The sequence below is a fragment of the Meleagris gallopavo genome, chromosome 21, assembly GCF_000146605.3.
Source record: "Meleagris gallopavo isolate NT-WF06-2002-E0010 breed Aviagen turkey brand Nicholas breeding stock chromosome 21, Turkey_5.1, whole genome shotgun sequence".
In the NCBI taxonomy this organism is placed as follows: Eukaryota; Metazoa; Chordata; class Aves; order Galliformes; family Phasianidae; genus Meleagris; species Meleagris gallopavo.
In genome coordinates, this window is record NC_015031.2 from 9,382,578 (window position 1) to 9,392,626 (window position 10,049).

At 50.9% G+C, this 10,049-nt stretch overlaps 1 protein-coding gene across 1 annotated transcript in view; it reads right to left on the reverse strand.

The window, feature by feature from the left end:
* Positions 1–3,166, reverse strand: part of SSH2 (slingshot protein phosphatase 2) — a 41,382-nt gene extending 38,216 nt beyond the window's left edge. The window contains 2 exon segments of the mRNA XM_031556497.1: positions 1,043–1,256; positions 3,115–3,166. Coding sequence (XP_031412357.1) covers positions 1,043–1,256; positions 3,115–3,166 — 266 coding nt within the window.
* Between the last annotated feature and the right edge of the window lie 6,883 nt (positions 3,167–10,049).

A 10,049-nucleotide genomic window follows, 5' to 3' on the forward strand; every position in this document is an offset into this window, starting at 1 on the left:
TCAGCCAAACACAGACTGCACTGAAACCAGAGGTCCTGATTGCATTTGGGCCACCACTGCCATTCCCATCACACAGAGAACACGTTTGCAGCAAAGCAAATCGACAAAATTGGGATTTTTAGGTCTTGGGCAAAAAGAAATAAGGACACCTGATTTGGGTGTCCTTTGGGAACTTGCTGTTAGGACAGTTCCTCATTACACCAGTCCCAAGCAGTGCCCTGATTGAGAACGCTGGTCCCATGTGAGCACTCTGTGGCTCTCACAGCCCTTAATCTCCCCGGCCAGGAGGGCAGCACAGGCTGTCTGATAACCCCTATCTCCCTCCCCAGAGAGAAGGACGGGTGCTCCTTCGAACCCGGGCTGCCAGTGTCCCCGTGCCCTGCCCGGCCGCCCCCGCTGTGGGACACGCGGAGTATTTCCTATCGCGTTCCCGTGGAGCTCCGGGTTCATCGCTGTTCAACTTTCGCTACCAGCAGCCACAGGGAATGCAGTAATACAACAGGCAACGCCACGAGGGGCTAAAAGCGGCCGGTTTCAAGTACTTGGGGTCGTTTCTGAAAGGCTCAGAGACACGGAACGGAGCTGACTGCCCACGCTGCTCTAAGAAGGGGCCACGGAGCGGCGGGACCGATCTCCCGATTCCTCCGCGGAGCTCAGCCGGGGCGGCCCCGCACCCTGCAGCCGTGCTGGAACACCGCGCGTGGCCAGAGCCTTACCTACGCCCCACATCGGACATCTCCCCCATTAATCCTCCCCACAAACGCAACTCGAATCGCCCACAAAGGAAAAGATAATTGGGATTTGTCCCAAAGGATCTGCGGGCCGAGCGCAGGACCGGCAGCAGCCGGTGGTGCCTCCGGCTCGGCAGCGGGGAATGAGCTCCGGATCGCCGGCAAAGCGCGGCAGGAAGGCTGCGAGCTGCCCCGCGGCTGCCGGCCGGGAAAAGTTTGCTGAGAGCGGCGGGGAGCCGCGGCACGGTGCGGTATGGCCGGGAGGAGCTCCCACTACGAGCGTCCCGGGGCCGGTCCCGTTCGGTACTCACAGCTGAGCGATGGTTCCCTGCGAGATGACGGCGTTGTCGGAGAAGTAGGGGATCATGGCGAAGCCCCAGCCCCGCAAGCAGCAGGTAGGCGGCCGCCCGGCCCCGCGGCATGAAGAGCTCCGGCCGCCCCGCTGCTCTGCTTCGCTCTGCCCCACTCCGTTCCGCCACCCGCCGCACTGCGCAGGAGCGGCCCGGCAATGCCCCGGCCACGCCCCTTATGGGCAAGACCACGCCCCCCTTCGGATCAGACCACGCCCCTTATGGGCATAGCCACACCTCCTTTTAAATATGATCACACCCCCTTTTGTACTTGGCCACGCCCACCGGCACGCACGTGGCGATTCGGTGCGGGAGGGAGCGAGCAGCAGCGGTGGCGGGGCTGCCCGTTGGTGGTTGGTTCTTTGTTTTCCTACCCCTAGCTCAAGGTACGGGAGCAGGGGAGGGCTAAAAAACTCGAGGCTGGAGGGAAGCAACGCAGTGAGAGGTTTTGGGAAAGGCACGCAGTGTGTAGGAAATGACCTTAATTTCTCTCCTGCAAGAGAGAGGGAAAAGCGTTCTTGGCAATAACTTTCATATTCAGAAACTTGAATACGTCAAATGAGAAGAGAAGCAGCTGCCTTTGGGCGCTATTCCATCCTCAGCTCCATCACTCCTGAGAGAGTGGGAAGAAGGGAAAAGCCTCAAGGCAGGAACCTGGCCCAGGGCTGCAGGGAATGTGGAGCACCAAGGGAACCCTCCTGCAGTACTCCCCCGTTTCAGCCCAGGGACGAGGAGGGAAAAGAAAGCCTGAAGTCAGCTCGTGCCCTGTTCCCCATAGAAACCTCAGCCCAGCACAGAGGGGATGCACACAGAACCCAGTCCCGGTGCCTGCTTCAGGTCTGATGCTGATGGGGAAGCTCCCACCCAAACACACCTCATGGGTTCATAGGGGACAGACGAAGCAGCACAATGCGTGATGCTGCAAGTTCCACTCAAGTAAGGTTTAGCAGTGTTAATGTAAGCTGTCTCATACAGCCAAGAGCACATCTCTGGTAATGCTTCCTCACAGCTGTTAAAAAAAAAAATGCAGTGCCAGCTCACTGCTGTGCCAAAAAAAAATGTCATTTTGTTGGACAGAAACGAAGTCAGTTGCAAAAAGCAATGGAAAAATCAGAGCATGAGAGAAATGGAGGTAACTCAACCCTCACCGGGGTCAGGAGGCTGGCAAGAACCTCACACGCAGAACTGACACATACCACACGTTCACAGACTGAAAAACAACCCCAAACTTCTGCCCTACTCTAATGAGAAACTTAAGGGCTTTATGCACAAGTTGTGTAAGACCCAATGAATTCAGATACAGTCCAGACAAAGGTCAGATCTGTTACTTGCAACCACCATTAGAAAGGCAAGCCCTTAGAACTGGTGAGAACTGCAAGCAGCTATTCGTAACACAGATAAGAGATCTGTAAATGAATTAATCCTGCATTAATACCACCAAGCACTGCGTCTCCATACATGGGGGTGGCAAAAACACCCCGGGTTTTTCTTTTTGAAACACCAGACAACAGAAGTGGGAAATGCTCAAGGAAGTGCAAGCACTGAAATCTGTACTCATAAAAGGTATTTGATTGGAGTTTGTTGCCGTAAGGGTGGGAATGCTGAGGCTGACACTGCCCCCAGGTCACTCTATCAGGTTAACACTTTGATTACCAGCCCCCATTTATGCACCGTTTGCACACTCTGCAAATATCACAGCTCAGGCACAGCCCCAGTTTGTTTGGGTGCTGCATCCCACACCGCAGGGTTGGGCTGCGGGGATGTGATGGAGCTGAGGCAGGACACAGGGCACAGGACAGCTGCTCCTCGCTGCAAGCAGGTGCACTCTGCTGGGACAAACACAGACGGAGCTCAAAGCACACGAAATTGCAGCGATGACAGGTAACAGCCTAAATCACTGCATGCTGCAATAGGGCACGAGCACAGCCATTCATCACCTCCTGACAGGATGTAAATACGTCTGTCTGGGGTCGGAGTGCTTCCCAGGCCGCTGTATGAACTGTGTTTTGCTGTGGGGGCAGGGGAGTGCTCACCTAAGCACCAGTCTCCCTCTGAAGAGCCCCAGTGAACATCATCTATTACCATCACGTTTCTGGAAATGTATTTCAGTGGGTAAGGAGGGCCTGGTATTACTTTCAGTTTGCTTGAAATGAATGCAAGCACCCTACAAAAGCAATGGATGTTCTTTTCCTCCAACACGGGAGGAAGAACCAAAGGCAGGTGCTATAACCATAACTTTATATAACCATAACATATAACCATAACCTGATACGGTACCTGATTTAGTGGTCGTCAGCCCTGCCCACAGGGAGGGTTGGAAGTGCATGAGCTTTGAGGTCCTTTCTAACCCAAACCATTCCATGATTTTATGACTGGTCGCGTTCAGGGTAAAGAGAACAGTGGGATGTTATCAGATGTAGGAATTTTGGTGGCCTAGATCTATCAGCACCAGTGGAAGAAAAGGAAAAGCAGAATCTGGCTCCACACTTTCAGATTAGGAAGAAAGCTCAGAGGCAGCTGCATTAGAAAACCTCCCCCACCACATTCTCTCTCCACTGGGAAATGAGCTGGCTTGGCATCAGGACCAATGGGGAAAGAAGGTCTTGAGAGGTGTATTGCAGGAACACGGTGCCAAATTCCAGCTGTTTGAGGGCCAGAGGATATAATGATATAATGCCCCTCCTGTGCTGCCATTCAGCGGGACCTGTGCAGGCTGAGAGCTGGGCAGAGAGGAACCTCATGAGGTTCAACAAATGTGAGTGGAGAGTCCTACACCTGGGGAGGAATAACTGCACCCATCAGTACAGCTGGGAGCTGAGCTACTGGACAAGGAGCTCTGCAGAGAAGGACCTGGGTGTCCTGGTGGCAAGCAGGTTAGCCATGAGCCAGAAGTGTGCCTTCGTAGCCAAGAATGGTACCATGACGACTTAGCCATAAATCACTGCAGCAGATCTGCGGGTAAGAGAGCATCCCTTGAGCAGCAGCTCCTGCATGAGGCTCCTGCTGCAGACCCACTTCGGGGAGAGGAGCAGTGAGAAGGGTGCTGGATGCTTTCAGCACGAGAGACAGCTGTGTTATCTGCTCTCATTTATCCAGAAAACACGAAGCCATTGCAGTAGCAGTGGTCATAAACAAGCTGATGCATGCAGGGCAGAACGAGATACTGGGGAAGAAAGCAAGCTTTCCCTGTGGTGAGAGGCATGCCACCCACCAAGCTCACGGCATCTCTGTTACACACAGCAAGGAAATCTTACAAAGTAATTAGAAAAGAGGCTGTATCTGGTTAAAAAAAAAAAAAGAAGTGGGGAGGCAAGACCAGGGAAAGCATGCAAAACTCTGCTCTAATCCTGAAGAACCAGTCAGAACAGGAAGCCACGCTCTGAATTTGGTTATTTAAGCTGTCAAAGAGTATTTCTGTTTTCAGCTCTTGTGCAAAGAATCAGACAGGAGCAAAGGTAGGGCGATAAGCATCACAGGAGGAACAGACCTTGCTTTTAGAGCCCGTTTGGTCAGCTGCCCATCGTGATCAATGATCGGGCTTCTCAGGTGAGAATTCAACACCTATTTTGCAATATTATCACTTCATTAAACCCTTCCCTCACAAAACCCACACCCAACTGTTGTATAGTTTACTTATCCGTAAATCTCAGAGGGTCTGACACAAAGAGGTCAATCTCAATTACACCCACCTTACAGCTTGCAGAAGCAAAGAATGCAGCAGGGATGGGAGCAGTGGTGGCTGTTGCTCCTATTGCTGGACATGGCAATGCATGGAGAAGCTTTGGCTGAAATGCTTCTAAATAGTTAATTCAGACCCTTGCAAACCACTACAGCACTGCTCTAAGTCCAGCGAGGACAAAGCATGCCAAAATGAAATGTCTGAGACTGTAAAATAGGTAATGTGTTATTTGAGTGACCTATAGGACAGAAAGGTAAATCCTCTGAAATGTCAAACATAATCCTATTTTTAAATTGATTTTAAAAAGGAATGCTTCTGATGCAAGGATAGCAAAGAATTGAAGGGCAGCGAGTCTAGAAACCCTTGTCCAGACTCTCAAAATATATTTAAGTGCTGAGATCCACAGAGAGCTGAGAACTCTGAGGATTGCTGCTTGGCTTCCAAGCCTTGACAAGGTGCCCTTGGGGACCAGAAGTGTTATTTTGAAACCTCCCTTTCTATTTACAACAGGAGTCTTCCTCAGCATTGACTCCTCCCCTGGAGCACCTGGCTTGTGCTTGGCAGGAGACATAAACACGTCTGGAATCCCAGCCAGCCGCTCCTTCACCAACCTCTGAAGCAGCAGCAGCACAAGTGCATGGGGCAGCTGCTCTGGGTTAGCTCTTGGTAGCTAAAGGATCTGACCCTCCTTCATTCCTTCCACCTCCTAGTCCCTTGCTCCTCATTTTCCTCTGTTCACACACTTTCAATGATAAAATAACAAAATTTTTCACAGGTCTTCATGCTTTGAGCACATAGCACAGTATCTTTACCTTGTAACCTTGATGTAATTTGGCAGTGCAACAGCTAACACTGATCTGCTTGTCCAGCTGTGGGGATCAAGTCATGGCATTGCTTATTGTGAAGCACAGGCACGTCGTCGGACTGGACCAAACTCACTGCAATCACAAAAGGCTGCAGGTGGTTATTACCAACCTAACCAGAGAATCATTTGAGTTGGAGTGGACCCTTAAAGATCATCTGATCCAACTCCCCTGCAATGCACAGGGACACCCACAGCTCCATCAGTGCTCAGAGCCCCTCCAGCCTGACCCTGGCTGTCTGCAAGGATGGGGCACCATTCTCTCCCTGGTAAATAGGTGCCAATGCTTCACCGCACTTATCATAACAGAACTTCTTCCTTATACCCAATCTAAATCTTTTCTCGTTAAGTTTGAAATCAGACCCTGTTAAAGAGTCTGTCCCCTTCTTTCTTACAGCCCCTCTTTATGAACTGAAAGGCTGCTTACAGCCCAGGAATAAACCTGATTTTACCACCAGTGCTATACCTTTGCTCACAGTTTGCTGGTAGAACACCCAGCACTGAAAATGAAGACTCGCATGAACTGTGATGTGTGGCCCACAGAACTTTTCCTGGAGGTCAGCTGAGCTGGCAGATGAACAGAACACTTCTTTATCTCGGTGTTCCATTCTACACAAGCAGCTGTAGTAAATGCCACTGGGACTGGGCTGTCACTGAAAGGAAAGGCAGAAAGATGGATACAGGAAATGCATTCTAAAGATAAGGTTTGTGCTACAGGAGCTTAGTAATCTCCGGCATGGATAAACACAAGCTCTTCCGCACCCCGCACACGCAGATCCCTCTTGCTGGAGGTCTGGAGCTAACCAAGTGCCCCACAGACCCAGCAGAACTTTCAGCTACAGCTCCAGTACCAACAAAATGAGTTTGGCAGCCGCAGCAGCAAGCAAGGGAAGCACAAGGCAGACTGAGGAGCCAGAACACCCAGCGTGTGGCTTCTGGAGCCCCTCGTAGCACAGGATGTGCTCAGGGTAACAGCAGTGTCAGCAGCCTGTCCACCAAATGGTCCTCATCTCTAGAGTCACACAGCTGGATGGGGTGAGTGAGCTCTGTGATGTGCCATCACCCTGCACCCAGATATGTCCCCAGGCACTGAGCAGCCTGCAGGAGTGTCAGTGTAACCATCCAGCAAGCAGCCCTGCAGCTCACCTCGTGTAAGGAAACCCAAGCATCAATTCCACGCGCTATCGAGGCAGTTGAAAACAACTCTTACACTTTTAGTAACCATAGCCTTCTGTATTAGATTGTCGTCTCCCACTCCTAAAACAAAAGGTATTTACTCCCAGCTTGAAAGCTTGAGGCGTTTTGGCACATCCAGCTGTTATCATAGCAGTAATCTGATTTGCTTCCCTTCCCAGCTCACTCCTGGAAGGAACTCCTTTGACTAAAACAACAAACCAGAGGTGAGCTGGTGCACATGGGCTGCAAACCTAACGCAGTGCACCTCCCTCTGGACTGGGCCAGATGAGCACTTCAGGAGAACATTTGAATGTAATAAACCCAATTAAGGGCAGGACCCGACTGGCAGCCCAAGGGAACACAGGCTCCATGTCTTCCCCCATACAAACAGACTGAGCGCAGGCCATAAAATCTCAGACTTCCCTGAAGTCCTTGCAGCTGGCACTGGTCTATGCTCAGTATGCTGCAGGTACCGGGCAGCTTCAAATGCTGCATTTCAGCTCAGAGACAGCACTGGGAGCACGGGCACTGCTGAAACCAAAGCAGCCAGCACTGAGCCATCCCACCAGCACACAGCCCTGGAGATGTCAGCCATCAGCAAAACAAAGGTGCTGAATTCTCACAGCACCAGCACAGGGCAAGCAAAGCTGAACTGATATACCTGCTGGTGTAAGCACAGCTCGAAGCTCTGTATGTGAGCATTTTAGGTGAGTTTTAACAGCATCAGGATGATGCAAAGAGACTGTGAATGCAGATCTTAAGTTCAGTGCAGCAGCAACAAGTCTGCAGATAGCAGAGGAGCAGGCCAGCTGGTTTACGGCTTCCAGATAGCCCAATAAAAATGTCTAGAAGGCAGTTATGAGGGCAATAAATGTAACAAATTGATTGTTCTGTACACCTGCTTATGCAGTAGCTCCTTAGTATCATTAGCCAAGAATTAGGTGAGAAGGACAGGCTCGGTCAGGGGCTTGTGCCAAGGACTCAGGGATCCCATGCCAAACTACAGGACTGGTGATAGCTCTGGCAGGGCAGTGACCTCCCCAGCTTCTCCTGGAGCAGGGCTACCCTGTGCTGGAAACACTCAGACAGACCCCAGGGCAGAGGTGAGGAGGCAGCTGTGGGGATGGGCAGAGTGGAGCTGGGTGCTGCTGCTCTCTTCGTGCCCACAAACCCCAACATGGAGGCGAGTGTGGACTCGTCACATGTCTGCAGAGCAGGTTTAAGTTCAAACAAGGTCTTCACGTTTCCTTCCCCCTGCTGTGAGCCTCCAGTGGATGCAATCACAGCCCTTAGAAAGTTCAAATAGGTCAGCACCTGGACAAGTTGTTTAAGGTATGGTGGTCTTGATGCACCTACCTGTAAGTACAGTCCAAGTTAGAATCTCAGTTCTCTGTCTCTCTGGAGGATGCTTGAGGTCGGCTGCTCTGAGTGCTACTCCCTCGTGCTGTCACACTGCCAGCCTTTGCTACATGTTCCCCTTCACCTCTATACACGCCTCTTATCTCAGCAGCGAGCAAAGGCAAACAGGAGAAGCCTTAACATCAGAGCCCGCCCAGCCAGTCACAGCACTGGCAGCTGTCGGGTTGGACCTCAGCAGCACATCTGCCATTTAAGAGCAGTGCCAGGACCCCACAAACAGCCCCAGGAGGATGGGAACGTGGGCTGTGCTCCCACCTGCAAAAGCCTCTCGATACCAAACATGTTTCTGTGCTTATGCTTGGGTCTTCATCTGACTCCCTCACAAGTAATGCTAGGCCTATATGCTACCATCCCATTTAACAAATACTGATATTTTTTTATTAACATGCTTTCAGCCACAGCATTGCTCTTGCACTCAGTGGCCAATTAACAGGCTTAGTTTGGGCATGGTTGATGCCAGCTACACTACCCTGGGGCGGTGATTAAACAAATTCTACCAGGAGACGGAAGGAGTCCTTTGGAAGAAGAGTTCTATGAATTAAAAGAAAATTCCTACCTGAAGCACTGGCAGCTCCAGGCAGATCCCCAGGCTGCACCTTGGGCTCACCCAGCTCAGCAGCAAGCAGTGCCAGAGCCCTTCATCAACACCACACCTTGTCTTTAAAGCCAAACTCGGTCCATTGCTCACCACTGCCTGGATTTTAATAGCTACTGCTTGCCGTGCTCGCTTGAAATTGGGGATAAGATAGACACCAGAGCTGTTCATAGACATCTGCTGCTCCTCCTCTGCAGCACCTCAGGTTGATGACTTACTGTGTTTGGCTCTTTTATCCCACTGTAATCAAACATTCAACAGCACCCATGTGTCTGCAGGAGGGACCCCGGCTCTGTGCAGCTCTCTGGGCACAGCATTCAGATCACCAGCAGCAGGCTGTCACTTCCTCCCCCAGGAAGTTTACTTCAAGCATATAGAAAAAAAAACCACGCTTCTTTCAAACCTAACCTACGATTGTTGTTAAGTGCCCACAACAATTACCTCCCTCCCACCCCCCCAAATATGTTCTGTATGCTAAGACGAGGTCATGAGCCCATCTTGTGACTGCTGGAAGGCTGGGAGTGAAGTTAAAAACTTGAGTTGAGCCGAGTTCAGCTTGAGCCTTTGGGACTGGTGTTTTCCAGCTTTCCTCACAGACATGAAAGATGTAAAATGAAGAAACAGATTCTTAAATCATCACTGAAGGGGAGAAGCCTGAGGGTGCGGAGCGGCCACTGTCCCACAGCCAGGCGACTGCACTGAAGTCATGGGAACGTGCAGCCACAGCTGCTTCTCCTTTTGCAGAGCCATCTAAGCTGGTCCCAAAAGCAAAGCCCACATTGCTCTGAAAGCTTTTAAATATTGAAAATGACAGTTGCCATTGTTACCTACCCACACAAACAGCATTAAGCAAAGAACAGCCGAAGAGCACATGAAGGGAGAACTTTCACCTTTGCTTCCCCTTTACTCCCCCCATAGGGAACCTCACTCCTTGCATACAATTTGGCTGCAACACTTTAAGCCAAGAAAGCGCTCTCGATGCTGGAGAAGTGACTTAGTTCTGCACTGACTTTGCTTATTGTAAGCATTAAGTTTAGCTGAAATAATGCTTTTGATGGCTGAGAGGATAGGAGACGAATCTCTTGACTTCAAAAGGCCTACTGTTGAGATGATGACTGCGTTATGAAAACACCATTTACACCCATCACCATTAATACGTGTCACCATCTACACCAACACACCCACTGCAGGGGCTCTTTAGGCACAGGGTCACCCTGTACTTCTAGAAACACTCTTC